This window comes from Mustela putorius, unplaced genomic scaffold (genome assembly GCF_011764305.1).
Source record: "Mustela putorius furo isolate JIRA1106 unplaced genomic scaffold, ASM1176430v1.1 tig00537350_pilon_pilon_pilon, whole genome shotgun sequence".
In the NCBI taxonomy this organism is placed as follows: domain Eukaryota; kingdom Metazoa; phylum Chordata; class Mammalia; order Carnivora; family Mustelidae; genus Mustela; species Mustela putorius.
In genome coordinates this window covers 27,629,181-27,648,417 of record NW_025422471.1, presented here as the reverse complement: position 1 = coordinate 27,648,417, position 19,237 = coordinate 27,629,181, and the positions used below count along the sequence as shown (strand labels likewise).

Sequence of the window (19,237 nt, the reverse complement as noted above, 5' to 3'; positions counted from 1 at the left end):
GGGTGGCTCACTGGGTTAAGCCTCTGCCTTCAGCTCAGGTCATGATCTAAGGGTCCTCGGATCAAGCCCCGCATCAGGCTCTCTGAGTAGCAGGGAACCTGCTTCTCCCTCTCTCTCTGCCTGCCTCTCTGTCTACTTGTGATCTCTCTCTCTCTCTCTGTCAAATAAATAAATAAATCCCCCCCCAACATCGGTTAAATTCTTAACACATGTGGCCAAACATCAGATTTACAATTGTTCAGTTTTTGAGAATTATTGGCCAATAGAATGAAAAGCAGGAAAGAATTAAGTAGATAATAGAATTTAGAGCAGTTCTAAACCATTTAAGAGAAGTTTGAAAATTGCGATATAAATTTTCCTTCCTACATAGCGGATGAGATTGTTCACTTAAAAAACAAATATTAACTATTTCCAAGCTGGGGCGCCTGGGTGGCTCAGTTGGTTGGTCGTCTGCCTTCAGCTTGGGTCATGATTGCAGGGTCCTGGGATCCAGCCTTACATCAGGTTCTCTGCTCCGAGGGGAGCCTGCTTCTCTCTCTCTCTGTGCTGTCCCCCAGCTTGTGTGCTTGCGCTTTTTCTGTTGGATAAATATATAAAGTCTTTATTTTTTATTTATTTATATATATGTTTTATTTTACATATATGTTTTTATTTTTAAATTTTTATTTATATATATTTATATATGTTTATTTATATATATATGTTTTTATTTTTAAATTTTTTTTAATTTATTTTTTTTTAAATTTACTTGATAGACAAGTAGGCAGAGAGGCACACAGAGAGAGAAAGGAAGGGAAGCAGGCTCCCCGCCGAGCAGAGAGCCCCATGCAGGGCTCGATCCCAGAACCCTGGGATCATGACCCAAGCCAAAGGCAGACACTTAAGGGACTGAGCCACCCCGGTGCCCCATAAATGAAATCTTAAAAAAAAACAAACTCCAGAGCTAGAGTCTCCATACTTGCTCTGGAGTTTTTTTTTTTATTAATATTAATAAGAATAACAAAAATAATAAAATAAAAATAAAATATAATAAAAATAAAATAATATAAATAATAAATAATAAGATAAAAAATAAAAAATAAAAATAAATACAATAAAAATAATAAAATAAAAAATAATAAAAGTATCAATATTAAATATTCCATATGGGCCCTGTGTTAAGAGTGGAGATGATGAGGATAAAAAATAGTCTTTGTTCTTGAGATGACAAGAGAGGATAAGAACCTCTAACAGTCTAACATATGACAGTGACTATAATCACATGCTCAACTGTGGTACGGTCATTAATCTTTGTCCAAGTTCAGAGGCTGGCAGAAACCAGGACAATAAAGAAAGGGTTTATGGAGGAGGTCTGTCTGAGGTGTCTAAGGATGAATGGAGACTGAATATAGGAAAGACAGAACTGAACTGGGAAGGATGGTGGCATCATACTTACCAGGAAGTGAGAATTTTCCTAGCTGAATTACCAACCTGGTTTCTTGTTGGGTGAACGTCCCCTGTCTGGGTACTGACAATCCATTGTCTTTGAATTCTAACCAAATGTAGTCCTGGCCAACTTAAGTGCTCAGTGTCCAGAGTAACCTGTATCTGGAGTAGCAGAATCAGAGAGATGCAAAGGGTTATTTACACACCTGATACCTACCTGCCTCATATATTCACAGGCTTCTTTTAAGGTTGCTAGAGTACACTTTGCTTAATATTTGAACCTAGAGAAGTTGAAAGCCAAGTACTTATTTAAATATTGATCAAGCTCGGTGCTCTAGAGAAGGCAAGAAAACTACAGATAGCATGATTATACGTCCTTAGTTAGAAAAGATTCCACAATTACGAGTTTTGCTTGTTTCTTTTTAGTGTGCAAGAGAGTTTTAGGTAATTTCTTATAATTCTTGTTCCTCCTCCCACATTTTCTCCCTTTTTTCTTGATATATATCTGACCTAATTAATGAAAAAAAAGGGAGGAAGGAGAAAGAAAAAAATATACAATAATTCCACACTAGTGATGTGTGGAATTATTGTATACTAAAAACAAGGGCCATTAACAGGTTGATGTTTTTGCTTACCAGAAATTGGGACCCATTTTGGTTTGGTGGGTTGATTTGATTAGTCTCCAGTAGACATTTTATGGTTGGAATTTTTTTGTTTGTTTGTTTTAAAATTTTTATTTATTTATTTGACAGAGATCACAAGTAGGCAGAGAGGCAGGCAGAGAGAGAGAGAGAGAGAGAGAGAGGAGGAAGCAGGCTCTCTGCTTGAGCAGAGAGCCCAATGTGGGCCTCGATCCCAGGACCCTGAGATCATGACCTGAGCTGAGGGCAGAGGCTTTAACCCACTGAGCCACTCAGGCGCCCCTGTTTGTTTGTTTTTGAAAAGAATATTATTGTTTTAATCTTGAGTATCTTGAAGTCTTGCCATGGGCAGGATCTTTTTTTTTTTTTTTTAATTTTTTATTAAAGGCAGTGCCCGAGGCCAAGTCTAGGGTTCATCCCCTTGCGAAATAGAAGCGACAAGGACTGCAGCTTGGGGTAGGAGTGCGGTCCGGTTTGGGGCGCCCAATTATGAAGGCAGAATGCCAGACCTTTGCCTTGGAACAGGGCTAAGCACTTCGGAGGCGGACCGGTGTTGTTTCGCTATCTTCCTCAGGAGCTCTACCAGCGAAGTGGGTGCGACAAGGTGAGGCTGAGAAGCGGCAGAGGTGTTGCAGAAGGCCGGGTAGGCATGCTCCTTTCTGGCTGGTGGTCTCAGTGGCCAGCTTCGTGGAGCCAAATCCCTGTGCGGGTCCTGTGGGTGGCAGGTCTTCACAGGAAAAACAGAGACTCAGGGTACTCTCGAGAAAAGTCATTTTGGTAATTTCGCCTTTCAAGGTGGTCTGCAGTCTGTGTTTTGAAGGCCTGGCTGACGGAGAAGCTTCTCTGCTTGGGGTTACCATCAGTGGAACCGGAAAAGCGCACTGGATGGTAAGGGAGTCCCTCCTACGCTGTTTTTCCTTGTAAAAACAGGTTAGGATTTTCCTGAAAATTTCTTCAGTTATGAGGACTTGTAGGGGGAGCTACTTGCATGCACAAGCCCGAAGAGAATGAGGGTCCCACGGCTCTGGCACAGAGCGCCGGGAACCTCGAGCATCAAGAGGGCGTCTTATTTGTCAGTCACCCTTGGGCCACGTTCTGTCACCGGTGTGGTGGCTTTTAGTTGCGAACAGGCTCAGCATGGCCAACTCCTTTCAGAAAGGGGCAGGCCACCGCTTCCTCAGACGGCGCCAAGGCGAGGCCCATGGGGGCCTGGGGAACGCAGGCGCCGCAACCGGGACAAGACCTCGCCCTCCTCGGGCCCCGTAGGGCCGCGCGGGTCTCCGCCCGTCTCTGAGCCCCGGGACGGGGAGCAAGGGCAGCCGAGGCGCGCCGGGAGGGGGCTGGCGGAGGCAGCGCGGTCGGGCCGCTTCAGGTTTCGTCCTGGAGCCGGTGGCGGGCGCGGCGGCGGGCGGGCCTGGCCATGTGATGCCGCGGCCGGGAGGTGAGCAGGCGGGGATCCAGTGGCAGCCGGCAGGCGCGGCGGGAGCGGGGGCGGCCCGAGCTGCGGGCGCAGCGGGCCGGCTCCGGGAGCGCGCCCGCGGCTCCGCCCCCTCCGCGTTGGCACCAGCCTTGCGGCCGCCGGGCGTTGGCAGCCTCGGCGAGAGCCTTCCCGGCCCTGGGCGGCGGCGGCGGACCTGGGCGCGTTCCAGACGCCCTCGGGCAGGGCGCGGGGCGCAGCGCCTCGCTGGGGTTCCGGAGGCTGTGGGGGCCCTAGCTCCAGGTAGGTGCTCTTCAGGGTTCCATCCCCCGCGTCTCTCTGTAGCTCAGGGCAGAAAAGTTTGTTCCCTTCGCCTGAGTTCTCTGTCCCAGAAATACTCTCTCCAGGGTACTGGGGGACGCGAGGGACAGCTGAGGTGGACAGGTGGGTGCTGCTGTGGCTTCAGTGGCGAGAGGGATGGCCGCCGCCTCCGGGTCCCTCGGGGACAGCAACAAGTGCAAAGGGTTGCACAGTCCAGCGCGGCGGCGGTGGCAGCTGCGGAGCGTGGGGTCGCTCGCGTTGCGCGGCCGGGAGCGCACAGAGAAGGCGGCGGTCCCTCTCCTTGCAGCCCCCGCCGACTCCGCTATACAGGGTCCCGGGATGGGCGGGTGGAGGGAAAATTCCCCCAAAGAAATGCACCCTTGCAGTGGAGAAGAGGGTGTCTCGAAAGCTGGTTCCCCATTGGTGTCTCGCCTCTGGCGTGAGGGTTCTAGGTGGGGCTGGGGCCCCCCAGAGAGCAGACCGAGCTCATGGTACCCGCGCTATCCCTTCTTTTCTGTGGAGATATTTGCTCGTGTTTTCAAAGGAATCTGTAGTTACTTGATTAGGAGGAGGCAGTCGGCATTCCGTCGGATCTTACTCTTAGGGATTCATTTGCCCTTTGAATACTTGGGATGTGGGTGAAAGGTACCCTAACCTTCTCGTGCTAAAAGTTTCCTTAGGGGTCATGATGATGGCCTTGTGCTCGGCCAAGGAGGCATCCTTTTCTGTCGAGGCTGTGTGGAAGCTGGGTGCTGAGACCGCCTTGGAAACCTAGCTCTGGTTTCCCAGACGCCAATTAGATTTCCAGGAGAGAATCCATCTGCCTCCCGAGGCACCCACAGCGTCCCCCTATTGGTTACAGCGGGGTGGGTCGAGGAAAGGCAGCAACATCTGTGTTTGCGCAGCTTCCTCTCTTTGACCCCTGCCTGGGTCTGGACAAATCCCTGCAGACCCGGAATTACAGAGGTTTACCACCAGACCCGCGGCAACTGGGTAAGAAAGGAAAAAACAAAAAACCAAATCTTAAACAAAACAAGGACAATAACCAAAAGCTCTCATCTTTTATGGTCCCAGGGGGGCCTTTCGTTTTCTGAAGCGATGTCATCCTGTGTTCTTAGGCCCTGAAGCTGTCAGGGAAAGCGAAATCCTGTTTCCACAGCAAAAACAGAGACCTGTCTTACTAGGTTTTGTAGGTTGTCCGTTGCACATGACAGTCCAAGTACCGTGATATCCCGCAAGGTTTCTAGATATATTTTGGGTTTTACATATATTCTTAAAACATCTTTGTATTTGCCTCCTCTTCATTCACGGCAGAGCTAACTCCTTTGGAGTATTTGGAGGATAAGAAATGAGTACTGCAAAAACCCTTGAAATTTCTTTCTACAACGTAGTATTTCAATACTATGAACACTGCAGTGAACTTTTTGTGGGATTATTATGCTCATTTAACTTTGATTAAATAGGAATTTGGATCACCTCAGACCTCAAGTTTAGTGGTTAGGGAAACTGAGGCACGCAGGTAGCTGCTGGGTATGTGACTGGAATGTCCTGGCTCATATTAGAACGGAGAACAGAGAATTAGTGTTTGTTCTGCTTTGGACTGCTTTCTTCCTTGTAACAACCATATAACCTGGCCAACCAAGAACAGGTTATGTAACAGGTGTCATTAGACTTTCCTTTGAAGCACCTGTCCTGCCTTTAAGTTTAGAAACACTTAAAAGAGGAAAATGGTAAATAAGGCTCGATGAAATTTCATCAGGGGCCTCATGTGGGATTCACATTTTTTTTTTTTTTAAAGATTTCATTTATTTATTTGACAGAGAGAAATTACAAGTACACTGAGAGGCAGGCAGAGAGAGAGAGAAGGAAGCAGGCTCCCTGCTGAGCAGAGAGCCCGATGCGGGACTCGATCCCAGGACCCTGAGATCATGACCTGAGCCGAAGGCAGCGGCTTAACCCACTGAGCCACCCAGGCGCCCATTTTTTTTTTTTTTTTTTTTTTAAATCATGTGAGTACTGCAGAAGAATTTAGAATATTTTCTCATTGTACTTTTCTGAGAAAGTTCTGTGGTGGTTCAGACAAATTAGGCAGAAATTGCAGGTGAGTTCTGATACATGGCCTTTACTATATGCTATATGGGAAAGGGAAAAGTACTCTAAATGGGTATTAAAACTGGAATACGGGTGCCTGGGTCGTTTAGTCAGTTGAGTGTCTGCCTTTGGCTCAGGTCATGTTCCTGGGATCCTGTGATTGAGCTCTCTGCTCGTGGGGAGCTTGCTTCTCCCTCTCTCAGCTCAGTGCTCTCAGCTCAGTGCTCTCTCTCACTCTCTGTCAAATGAATAAATAAAATCTAAAAGATAGGCAGAGCTGCAGGCAGAGGGAGAGGGAGAAACAGGTCCCTCACTGAGCAGAGAGCACGATGTGGGGCTTGATCCTTGGACTCTGGGGTCATGACCTGAGCTGAAGGCAGATGCTTAACCAACTGAACCACCCAAGTGTACCAAGAAATAAAATCTTAAAAAAAAACCCAAACCCTGGAATACAATACTTATATAAGTCATTGTGTTCAAAAGTAAATACTCTGTTGGTACTTAAGCTCTAACGTAAAGTCTGGTCAGAGTTTATGACGAGTAGACTCCGCAGAAAAATGGATGCTATAAATACTGGAAAACCTTTTATGATTGGGGCTTGGCTACCATGGTACTGCCAAATAACTCTGGTAGAGGATGGTAGAACCCAAATTACTGTCCAGCTCCTAGGCTGACTAATTTTATTATGCTTTAATTTACTGATAAGCTAGGATCTAATTGCTTGTAGGTTTTATCTAATAACATTTGTACTTAGATTGCTTTAGCCGAACAGAGAAGCTATAGGATAATTCTTTCATGTGACTTTGATACAAAGAGATGGATCAGGTTGGGTAATTGCTATTTTGGGTTCTAAATTTCTGTTGATTTCAGAACTGAGGCATTACTTTTTCTGATTTTAGAGTTTTTAGGATCTGTTGCATTTTCTTTTTTTTAAGATTTATTTATTTGAAAGAGAGTAATGCACATGAGCTCACTGTTGTTGGGGGTGGAGGGTAGTGTAGAAGGAGACGGGGACAGAGAATCCTAAGCAGATTCCCTATTGAGTGCAGAACCCTTGCAGGACTTGATCCTAGGACCCTGAGATCATGACCTGAGCCGAAATCAAGAGTCAGAGGCTTAACTGACTGAGCCACCATCTGAGCACCATCTGTTACATTTTGACTGGGCTTTTGCACACTTGACACTAAGACATGTGACTGGTAAAATGCCAGTACCTTTATATGATAGAGCATCTTAATCAACTGTAATTTTTTCCTTAATTTGATCTTGGCACAGTAGTAATTTGCTTATTTTTGCCATTACTGCCATTACTGTTCCTGGACTACTTCTCCTGGATAACCAAGGTAATGAGATTTGACATGATTTTTTAAATGAGGGAAAGCAAAAACGTCATGTAATTGAATATTGGGCATTTGTTCCAGCGATCTTCATTTTGAACCCTTATGTCAAATGGATTTTTATTCTTCAGAGGTGAAATTTTCCTTAAATTTTCCCTCAATCTGAAGTTTTACTTGTGTAAGAAATTACTGTGAAAGTAGTTTCTTGAAAAACAAACCTTGTATGTGTGAGTGAAGCCCAGCAGAGGTGGAGATGGGCCATGACATGTTTGCTTTTCTTGGTATCATGTCCTGAAGAGACCCTCTAAACCAACCTATTTCACGTGGCAGATTTTGAGAGGTGTGCCCATGACCATTTTACTTCAAACGCACTTAAAATGTTAACTAACTGTTGAAATATACAGACCTTCCCTTACTATGTTAATCAAGAGATAAATTGCCTGTTAATGAAGTCATGGTTTAGCTCCCAGTTTCACTGGCAAACACAAGTTACCATGCCTTTTGTGGCTTAAAGCCTGTTCCTTTTCTTCCATTGCTTTACAACTTAAAGAAATTCTTTTAAAAGTGTAACAGAGTGAATCACAGTGGGGACCCTGGAGCCATACTGTCGGACAGCGCCAGCTCTGTCCTGGCTGTGTGACCTCTCTCTACCTGTGGTTTTCCTTTGGTGCGATGGGGATAGTCATTAGAACCTGACCGATTGGGTTGTTTTGAAGATTCAGTGAGTTCGTTTACAGAGAGCCTCTAGAAGTGCCGGACAGAAAGTAAGTTGTAGAAAATGTTGGTGGTTATGTTTATAACAAACGGAAAATAGGCAATTAGGGTTTTAGCTTTAGCAGGTTTTTCTGGTTTTAGAAGGCAATGGGAGGTCAGTAGAAAAAGAACACTAGACTGGGAGTCAAGTGATCTCCCAACAGTGTGACCCTGGACAAGTGTGACCCCTCTTGGGGTCTCCATTTCCTCCTCTGGTAAAGCAGATTAGACTGGATAGTCTCTAAGGCCCACCAATCCTTATATTGTAAACTAATGAAGTTTGGAAGGTGGGCATTTGTCAACTCAGCCTTTTTATCTGGGCAACACTGCCAGGAAGGTCCTGTCCACAGAGTTGGTACAGTACTTGCAGTGGCCGCTGAGCATTTTGTTGGGATTATGGACTATTAAGACCATTAACCTACCTCAACTTGCTCACCAGCTAGTCATCAGGTTGAAATGACTGAGCTATCTTTCTGGACTTAGTCCAGAAAGATTTCACACATGAGAGTCTAGATCTCATGCATGCAGGTCGTAGGTTACCCTGCTCCCTGTATTCTGAGGCGCTCCCCTTGTTTAAAAGGGGTGGTGTAGTCCTAGGAAGCCAAGAGGCAAGCTGGCTGGTGTTTTCTGAATTTCACAATAAAAATTCTGTGCCTGATTGTGTACCTCACCATTAGCCTTAACAGAGACACTGACCAGACGGACTTGCAACAGAGGAGGTTCTAAGAACTTAAAAGTATTGGTGAAAATCAAGAGGTTTCCATTGGGGCAAATTTCTGTCTTATGTGGCCCCTTCCCATTGTTTGTTTGCATTATCTTCTGGTTTTTGTCTTTTTCCCTTCTTTGTCCAGCCTCCTGGTGCTGTGTGACAGGTATTGGTTTGAAATGGTATGAGGTGCTCAGTGATTGAAGTTATGGGCTCCTCACTTTGAGATCCAACCCAGGATTCCAAGTGTGATGGTTTGGTGGTATCATCTGGATTTAGAATCTCCGATGGGCCTGGCCTTTTTGAAAAAGGTCATATGACTGGGCTTGCTAACTACTTCTGGAAGCTTGAGATGTTTCTGGCATTCTACATTTGAAAGTAATCTGGAAAGAGTAACATTTGGTTTTTCTCATGGACCACTTTGTCCCTATGGGCATGTCACCTGTCCTTGTGAACCCTCTGCTTAACTACAAATAATAACTACCTATGGACTAGGCTGTATACTTGCTAACCTCTGTGACCTCATGTTTGGTCTCTCTTCCTTTCTACCTAAAATCTATTGCAGTCTTCAAAGCAAGATCAAGCATGCTTCTGAAACCTTTGACCAACTTTCCCTTCTGAACTCATTAATATATTGCTGGTCCCTCTGATTCATTATTGATCACCTGCCTCCGCTTTCATTACGCGTTCCTGTGTGTTAGTCTTGACTTTCCAGCTTAGCCGTAAGCTCACTGAAAGCAGGAACCCTGACTCAGGCTACTGCGTAGGGTGCTTAGATTAGAATATGCACATGTTTGTTGATAATTTTGTGGTCATGTCAACAAGTCCTTTTAATTCACAGCAAAGGCTAATGGCAGTGTTTCCTGTGTAGTGGGTGTGGGTTTCATTGGAAGATGTTGGTTTGCAGGAGAAGAAAGGTAAAGGTTGCCCAGGAGGTTAGATGACTAGTCCTTCTCAGATGTAAATGGGCAGTTCCACAGGCAATGTTAGAAATTGTATGCTCAGTCTGGGAAAATGAATGCAGTTCTTGACTAGAGTTAGAGCTTTAGGATTGAGAGAAAGCTGAAAGTTTTCTTTTAGTTTCTAGCAGATGCTCAGTCCCCTTGTGTAGCATACTTATGAATATTTGACCACTTGAATACGGCTCTTGAATACGTGGAGTGATGGGGAGCTAATACCATAAAGATACCCCGACTTATCTTTTTCCCCTCTCAACTTGATTGATAAATATAAACGTATATATTTAGAGTGTCCACTGTGATGATTTGATACATATGTTGGGGAATGAGTATCAAGATCAAGAGAGTAAATCATTATGTCATCCAGTTAAGTTCTTTGAGTATGTGGTGTGAATGTTTAAGATTGACTCTCAGTAACTTGAAAGTATGCAATACTGTATTAACTATAGTTACCATGTGGGATATTAGATCCTCAGAACTTACTGTTATAGGTCAAAAGGTATAAAATTTGAGTTCCATCTTTAAGTTTCCTCATTTCTGCCAGCCCCTGACCACCACCACCCTTCCACTGTTACTAGGAAATTAGGTTTGTGTGTTTTTTAAAAAAATACTTATTTATTTGACAGAGAGACACAGTAACAGAAAGAGAGAGAGAGAGAGAGAGAGAGCGCCAAGTGCTCAAGCAGGAGGAGTGGGAGAGGGAGAAGCAGGCTTCCTGGCAAGCATGGAGCCCAGTGAGGGGCTGGATTCCAGGACTCTGGGTTCATGACCTGAGCCAAAGGCAGATGCTTAAAAACTGAGCCACCCAAGCGCCCTGTGTTTTTTTTTTTTTTTTTTTTAAAGATTTTACTTGTTTGAGAAAGAGAGGCTGCGAGCAGGGGGAGGAGCAAAAGAGAGGGAAAAGCAGACTCTCCCGCTGAACATGGAGCCTGATGTGAGTCTCGATCAGAGGGCCCTGAGATCATGATCTGAATTGAGGGCAGATGATTAACGACTGAGCCACCCAGGTGCCCTTCATTGTAGTTTTGACTTGCCTTTCCCTGCTAAGTGATGTTGAGCACCATTTCATGTACTTATTGGCTATTTGTGTATCTTCAGAAAATGTCTATTCAGATCTTTTGAACATTAAAAAAAAAAAGATTTTATTGATGTGGGGGACACCTGGGTGTCTCAGTTGGTTAAGCGTCTGCCTTCAGCCCATGTCCTGATCCTGGGGTCCTGGGACTGAGCCCCACATTGGACTTCCTGTTCAGCAGGAAGCCTGCCTCTCCCTCTGCCTCTCCCTCCAGTTGTGCGAGCTCTCTCTCAAATAAATAAAATCTCTCTCTCTCTCTTTTTTTTTTTTTTAAAGATTTTATGTATTTATTTATTTGTCAGAGAGAGAGAGAGAGGAGGCAGGCAGAGGGAGAAGCAGGCTTTCTGCTGAGCAGGGAGCCCAGTGTGGGGCTCAGTTGCAGGTCCCTGGGATCAGGACATAAGACTGAGCCACCCAGGTGTCCTGGGATGTTCTGTCATTCTATAGGGTTTTTTTCCTGTGCAAAAACTTTTGGGTTTGACAGATATCCTTTTTTTTTCCTTTTTTTTTGCTTTTGTGGCTCTTGTTTTGGTGTCTTATCCAAAAATCTTCACCAAGGCTGATGTAGATAGGGGGAAACAAAGGCATAAGGAAACACAGATAAAATTAAATGTCCATATAACCTGCAGCCCATTGACAAATACTTAAGGCAGGTGGAGTATAATGTTTCTCCAGGAACCTCCTAACTGTCTTAATGTTAACGCCTTCCAAGACAGAAAAAGCAATCTTAGTTTGACAATAGCAAGGCCTCGCACATCCTCGAGTCCTCTTTAGCATATGAAAATCCTCTGGAACTTCCCTTATCTTCCCTCCATCCCAGAGTATATAATCAGTTGCTCCACTTAATCCTGGGGCAGTGGGCAGCAGCTCTTTTTTTCTTAAACTCTTATTTGTTTGAAAGATAGAGAAGAGAACACAAGGGGTGGGATGTTGGGGAGAAGGAGGCTCCTGAAGCAGTGGGGCTGGATCCCATGACCATGGCTTCATGACCGGAGCTAAAGGCAGACTCTGAACCCTCTGAGCCACCCAGGTGCCCTGGCAGTACCTCCTTCTGCCCACGGGTCCTGTCCCCGTGCTTTAATAAAAGTACCATTTTGTACCAAAGGCATCTCAAGAATTCCTTCTTGGTCATCTGTACTGGATCCCACCAAATCTCACCAAAAAACATTCAAAAATGACATCAGAGAGTTAAGGAGCTGTTTCCCCTATATTTTCTTGTAGGAGCTTTATGGCTTCTTGCAATTCATTTTGAGTTAGTTTTTGTGTGTGGTTTGAGATCGTGGTCCAGTTTTTCTTTGTAGTTTGTTGGTTTCCCCAACACCGTTTATCCAAGAGACTCTCCTTTCCCCATTGTATGTTCTGGAGTCCTTTGTTGTAAACAAACTGACCTTATAAGCTTGGGTTTTTTCCTGGGATCCCTGTGCGATTGATCTACATGTCTTTTTGTACCAATACTATACTATTTGAGTGACTCTAGCTTTTTTTATTTAAAGATTTTATTTTAAAATAATCTCTGGCTCAGTTGTACAAACCCCAGATCAACAGTTGCACACTTTACTCACTGAGGCAGACAGGCGCCCCTGAATGACTACAGTTCTGTAATGTAGTGAGTGTTCAAGAGTGTGACCCCTCCAGCATTGTGGTTCTAAGATTGCTTTGGCTATCAGGGTCTTTGTGATTTCATACAAACTTCAGAATAGTTTTTTCTTTGCTTTGCCTTTTTTTTTTTTTAATTTTTTAAATTTTTTTGAGAAATGCTATTGGAATTTTGAGGGGGATTACGTTGACTCCATGGATGGCTCTGGGTAGTGTGGACATTACCAGTATATTGACAACATTAATTCTTCAGCTCTGTGAACAAGGACATCATATTTGTTTTAATTTTTTTGTCAAAGTCTTACAATTTTTGAAATATAGATATTTCACTTTCTCATTGAGATTATTCCTATATGTTTTTTTTGGTGCTATTGTATATGGGATTTTTTTTTCTTCCGGTAATTAGTTTTTAGTGTATAGAAATGCAGCAGGCTGTATTTTGTACTCTACAAATTTACTGAACTTAAACAGCTTTTGTATTTTGTTTTTTGTTTATTGTTTTCCATGAGTTTTTTTCATATAGTCCTTTAGGATTTTCTTTTTTTTTTTTTTCTTTTTCTTTCTTTCTTTCTTTGACACACAGAGATCCCAAGTTGGCAGAGAGGCAGGCAGAGACAGGGCAGAAAGCAGGCTCCCTGCTGAGCAGAGAGCCTGATGTGGGGCTCGATCCCAGGACCCTGGGATCATGACCTGAGCCGAAGGCAGAGGCTTTAATCCACTGAGCCACTCAGGCGCCCTGTCCTTTAGGATTTTCTATAACAAGATTGTGACATTTACTATTTTACTTCATCCTTTTTATTTGAGTGCCTTTTTTTCCTCTTGCCTAACTATTGTAGATAGGATTTTCAGTACTTACGTTAGGAGTGAAAATCATGGGCATCCTTGGTTTGTTCTTGATTTTGAAGGGGAAAGTTTTCAACATTTTACTGTTGAGTATGGTGTTAGCTGTGGGTTTGTTATATATATTGCTTTTATTATGTTGAGGTGTATGTTCCTTCTGTATCCAGGTTGTTGAGAGTTTTTATGAAAGTTTGCTGAATTTTATCAAATGCTTTCTTTGAATCTTTTGAGACAGGTTTTCTTCTATTAATGTATCATAGTTATTGATGTTTTAAATGTGTTTATCACTATTTATAGAAATAGTGTTTTTTTTTTTTTAAAGATTTTATTTATTTATTTAACAGAGATGGATCGCAAGAAGGCAAAGAGACAGGCAGAGAGAGAGAGAGGGAGAGGAGGAAGCAGGCTCCCTGCTAAGCAGAGAGCTTGATGCAGGACTTAATCCTAGGACACTGGGAACATCAACTGAGCCAAAGGCAGAGGCTTTAACCCACTGAGCCACCCAGGTGGTCCGAAATAGTGCTTTTCTTAGAAATTCTTATAGTGGTTTGCTGGGGCACCTGGGTGGCATCTGCTTTCAGCTTTCAGCTCAGGTCATGGTCCTGGGGTCCTGGGATAGAGCCCCACATCAGGCTCCCTGCTCAGTGGGTAGTCTGTTTCTCCCTCTCTGGTCCACCCCCCCCCATGCTTTCTTAAATAAACAAATAAAAAAATAAAAATTAAAAAAAAAGTGGTTTTGCTGCATCCCATAAGTTTTAATACGATCTATTAATAATGTTTCTCAAAATATTTTATTTCCCTTTTCATTTCTTTGACCTACCGGTTGTTCAGAAGTGTGTTATAATTTATATTTATTGTGATTTTTCTCTCCCCACCTCCAACTTTCTTCCTTTTAACTGATACCTAGCTTTGTACCTGTGTTTGGGTATGATACTTGATATTTCATTGTCTTATATTTGTTAGGACAGGTTTTCTTTTTTAAATGTTCTATTCTGCTGTTGAATGGAATGTTTGTATATGTAGGTCCATTGACCTGCAGTGTACTTCAAGTTCGCTATTTACTTATTGATTTTTCTGTCTGGATGATCTATCCATTGTTGGAAATGGGTTATTGAAGTACCTGGTGTTACTGCTTTGCTGTCTATTTCTGCCTTCAGATCTATTAATTTAATATTTAGTTTTTTAATATTTAGGTTTGTGCCTGGGTGGCTCAGTTGGTTAAGCGACTGCTTTCAGCTCGGGTCATGGTTTTGGAGTCCCAGGATCAAGTCCTGCATCAGGTTCCCTGCTCAGCAGGGAGTCTGCTTCTCCCTCTGACCTTCTCCCCTCTCATGCTCTCTCTCTGTCTCTCTGTCAAATAAATAAATAAAATATTTTAAATATTAAAAATAAAAATATTTAGGTTTTCTAAAGTAGGTACACTATAATAGTTAAATTGTCTTGATGAATAGACCTCTCTCATTGTATAATGACCTTATTTGCCGCTCGTTATAACTTTTGCCTTAAACTTTGTGTATTAAGTATAGTGATCCATGTTCTCTTCTAATTTTCATTTGTGTGGAGTATTTTTCTATCCTTGCCCTCTTAGTCTATGAGTGTTCTTAAAGGTTAGTGAATCTTTCAGGCAGCTACAGTTGGGTTTTGTTTTTTTGGACGGGGGAGGGGGGGTGAGGGTCCATCAGCTTCTCTTTGTCTATTAGTTAAAACCATTTTCATTTAGCATGATGTAATGTCCTTATTTCAATGTGATGTCCTTTTTCTATGTAATGTAAAGTCCCTATTGACTTTCACTTAATTGCTTTGTGATTATTTTGTAGATCCTTTTTTTTCCCTTCCTCTCATGTTGTCCTTCTAGGTGAATTAATGAAACTTTCTGGGGTTCTCCTACTGACCTTTACCCTGCATGGTGAAATCCCTTTGGGGGATTGTTTTTGGTACCAAGTTACTGTGAACTGGCAGAGTGGAATGACTCAGGTAGGGTGTTTCCTGTGTTCCTGCTATGTGACCAGCCTCCATTTTTTTTTTTTTTTTTTTAGCTTCATAAAGTGTATGTATGTATGTGTGTATTTTTAATGGTTTTTAATTGAGAGCAAGAGAGAGAGAGCATAAGCTGGGGGGAGGAACAGAGGGAGAGGAAGAAGCACACTCCCCACCAGCAGGGAGCCCTATGCAGGGCTTGATCCCAGGACCCTAAGATCATGACCTGAGCCTAAGGCAGACGCTTAACTGACTGAGCTACAAAGGCCTGCCTATCTCCATAATATTTCTGTTGCTTTTCATTGTAGTGCAGAACTTTGCTAGAGCTATTTTTATTGGTTTGTAGTTGTTTGATGTTTCATTGTTGGGGGGATGAATGTTGGGACCGACCTCTTAGTTCTCTATTCTGCTGATATCATGCCTCACCGCTCCTCCCCTCCAGAGGTGTATCTTTGGAAAGGTTAAGGTATTACACTTAATAAGGAGGAGAATTGTTTTTATCATAGTTTGCCGATGAGAGGCCATTCTGAACAATTTACTTTCATGAGAGCCCCTTAGATTGATTGATTGCTTTTTAAAGAGTATTTATTTATTTGTCAGAGCACACAAGCAGGGAGAGGGACAGGCAGAGGGAAAAACAGGCTCTCTGCTGAACAAGGAGCCTGGTGTAGGACTTGATCCCAGAACCCTGGGATAATGACCTGAGCCTAAGGCAGATGCTTAACTGACAGAGCCACTCAGGCGCCCATTTAGCCCCTTATATTTAAAAAACCTTACATATCCTGCCTTTAAGTCTTCTTCTTCTTTTTTAAGATTTTATTTTTTTATTTGACAGAGATCACAAGTAGGCAGAGATGCAGGCAGAGAGAGAGAGGGGAAGCAGGCTCCCTGCTGAACAGAGAGCCCGATGCAGGGCTCAATCCCAGGACCCTGGGATCCTGATCCGAGCCAAAGGCAGAGGCTCAACCCGCTGAGCCACCCAGGCACCCCTAAGTCTTAATTTGGAAAAGAAAACATTTTCATCTTTTGTTAAGTGACAGGATTTTGAATCCTCTCACTACCCCTGGATACTGAACATATTCTACTTTGCTGTATTCTTAAAGTGTAGTCCTCTCAGATGGTGTGGGACAGCACAGAGCATGGTAGAACCATTCGAACTCTTGCTTAATACCCCCCCCCCCCCAACCTTCTACCTTCTAGGAAAGCAGTAGAGCCTCAGGGTTAGCGTGATAGCTGCAAATGAACTTGAGGAGTCTCAGGGTTCTGTTACTTCCTACCTTGTCCTGGATAAATCACCTAACCTTTAGCCGACCTTTTTAGCTCTTTTTCTCATAGCATTGTTAGATGGATTCCATAAGATAGTCTGTGGGAAGTGCGTAGCACAGAACCAGGAATAGAGTAATTACTCAAGTGAAGGCATTTGAATTATGGTACTTCTAAGTAGTATTAATGACTCTTGATGGTCAGTCATCTAAAAAATTACCAAGTTTGATTATTTAAATTTTTTTTAAACACATGCTGCACTGAGCCCCATCTCTTCTTTTACAGACCTTTATAGTGGGTTTTTTAGTCCTAGGACTGGAACTGAGTTTCTCAGGTTTATCTTCCTGCCTTTAGCCTTTTGCTGTAACTTTTCCAAGTATTAGATTGTTAAACTTATTCACTTCTCCTTTTAGTTTCAAGTTTTGCACAGGTCTGATAGGCATTTCTTTAATGTTTTAATGAAAAAAATAACACTCTTATGTAGGCTAAGGTCCTAGTTCTGAAGACAAGGTAATTTGGTGCATCTGTACACATTTCTGATTGATGTTTGCCAATTTCAGGTAGAGTTCAACTAATTACTCTTGTACTAGTATCAGATTTTTAATCTTCTGTCTTTTCATAAGGATCTATACAATACCCAACAAACCTGTATCTCTAGTATATGAAGTTAGCAGTTTAGTAATTACATTACGGAATGAGGTTATATTCTCAAGTGACTTCCTCTTGAGAGAGTTGCCACTGACTCTTCCTTGGGGCCCTCCGACCTCTAGTAGTCTGCTCTAGGACCTTGTTTAGGATCAAAATGAAATTCCTTGAATCCATAGCTTATAGAATCTGCCCTTTTGAAAAATTGGAATGAATTGTGCCCGTCTCCTGTGTGAAACCTGTCCTTTTCGACAGTTCCTGCTGGATTATGGTTAGGAAACTGCATAGGATTCTTCTTCGCACATCCAGAAGCGTGGAACTTAGAGCAGCTTGATCTTTCTTATGATGGGCTTTCCACCTAGAGATATTCTTTCTCCCCTTTCCAACTGGAAATCATTTTCTTCAAAGAGGAGTCAAATTTTATTTTATTTTTAAGATTTTATTTATTTATTTGACAGAGAGAGATCACAAGTAGACAGAGATCACAAGCAGGCAGGGAGAGAGAGGGAAGCAGGCTCCCTGCAGAGCAGAGAGCCCGACGCGGGACTCTATCCTAGGATCCTGAGATCATGACCCGAGCTAAAGGCAGCGGCTCAACCCACTGAGCCACCTAGGCACCCAAAGAGGAGATGAATTTTAAACAGAGAAGAGTTCTTTTTGTCATTCATTTCACACCAGTCTTAAGCAGATCTATGTATCCCTTCCTCCACTGTCTGGTTTAAACGTACATTGACACCGCTATACCAACTTGACCAACTGGAGGATAGCAGTGTCTGTCTTGAAGATATAGTGTCAGTATAGTTAAGTGTAGAAGCCTGTGGAAAGAGGTGCATGCTTAACTTTTTGAAACTAAACTGTGTATAAACCTTCTTTCAGCTAACATCTTTCATTAAGATAGAAGTGTTTCCAAGGGCACCTGGGTGGCTGAACAGTTTAAGCCTCTGCCTTTGGCTCAGGTTGTGATCTTGGAGTCCTGGGAGGAGTCCTGGGATTGAGCCCCGCATCCCCACAGACCTGAGATGGAGCCTTGCATCCCCTCAACGGACTATCTGCTCAGCAGGGAGCCTGTGCTTTCCCACTCTCTCTGCCTGTCTCTCTGCCTACTTGTGATCTCTCTGTCAAATAAATAAATAAAATCTTGGGGCGCCTGGGTGGCTCAGTGGGTTAAGCCGCTGCCTTCGGCTCGGGTCATGGTCTCGGAGTCCTGGGATCGAGTCCCGCGTCGGGCTCTCTGCTCAGCAGAGAGCCTGCTTCCCTCTCTCTCTCTCTGCCTGCCTCTCCATCTACTTGTGATTTCTGTCAAATAAATAAATAAAATCTTTAAAAAAAAATAATAAAATCTTGAAAAAAAAAAAAAGTGTTTCCAAAAAAAAAAAAAAAAGAAAAATCCTAATTTTTAAAAAATCCTTGACTTTTGCCCCCACACCCCAACTTAGGTTATTTGGGGATTTGGTTTGTTTGACATAATTCTTGACAGCATGACACTCTAATTATTTGAGGAAAAGGGGCAGGGAAGAAGGTTAAAAAAAAGCCATTCTTGGGGTGCCTGGGTGGCTCAGTGGGTTAAGCCTCTGCCTTCGGCTCAAGTCATGATCCCAGGGTCCTGGGATCAAGCCCCACATGGGGCTCTCTGTTCAGCAGGGAGCCTGCTTCCTCCTCTCTCTGCCTGCTTCTCTGCCTACTTGTGATCTCTGTCTGTCAACTAAATTAAATCTTAAAAAAAAAAAAGCCATTTTTAGCTTTGTATGTGTGGAAAACCACAGAAGCCTGCCAAACAGGAGGCCTGCCTTTTGTCTTGAACCCCTAGAATGTGAAAATCTGTACGTACATCCATAGAGCGCATATCTTTTCCAAATGGGATGGAACTAATCTTTTCCAGTTGATGATGTCTATGAACTGTGATTCCTTTAGGCAGTGATTTTATTGACTGTTAATAAAGGTGGGTGGAGGTAGAGTTTGGAATGGGATGAAATGCTGAGGGCAGTAAGGCCCAGATGAATCATTGTATAGAAAGTGTAATCTATCTCCCTTTAATTCAGAAAAAAACCCACTTTTATAAGAATCAGCTCATCTGACTTTTCAGTGTAGGCTTTCATGTACTTGCCAGGTTTGCAGTTGGTCGGAAGTTCTCAGGGATGGATTTCTCAACGTGCTTTTTATACTGGTTCCCACAGCCCCTGGCAACTTAGCA

At 43.2% G+C, this 19,237-nt stretch overlaps 1 protein-coding gene across 7 annotated transcripts in view; it reads left to right on the top strand.

Annotated features, from left to right (window-relative positions):
- The first annotated feature begins 2,408 nt into the window (after positions 1–2,408).
- Positions 2,409–19,237, top strand: part of ARHGEF28 (Rho guanine nucleotide exchange factor 28) — a 314,268-nt gene continuing 297,439 nt past the window's right edge. Inside the window, exons 1-2 of one of the 7 annotated variants that reach the window (XM_045074450.1) lie at positions 2,421–2,670; positions 2,862–3,786. In XM_045074450.1, coding sequence (XP_044930385.1) covers positions 3,492–3,786 — 295 coding nt within the window. In that variant the 5' untranslated portion in view covers positions 2,421–2,670; positions 2,862–3,491. Of the gene's footprint in view, positions 3,787–19,237 lie in introns of all 7 variants that reach the window. The other 6 variants (XR_006604999.1, XM_013063682.2, XM_013063683.2 and 3 more) reach the window with 6 other exon arrangements.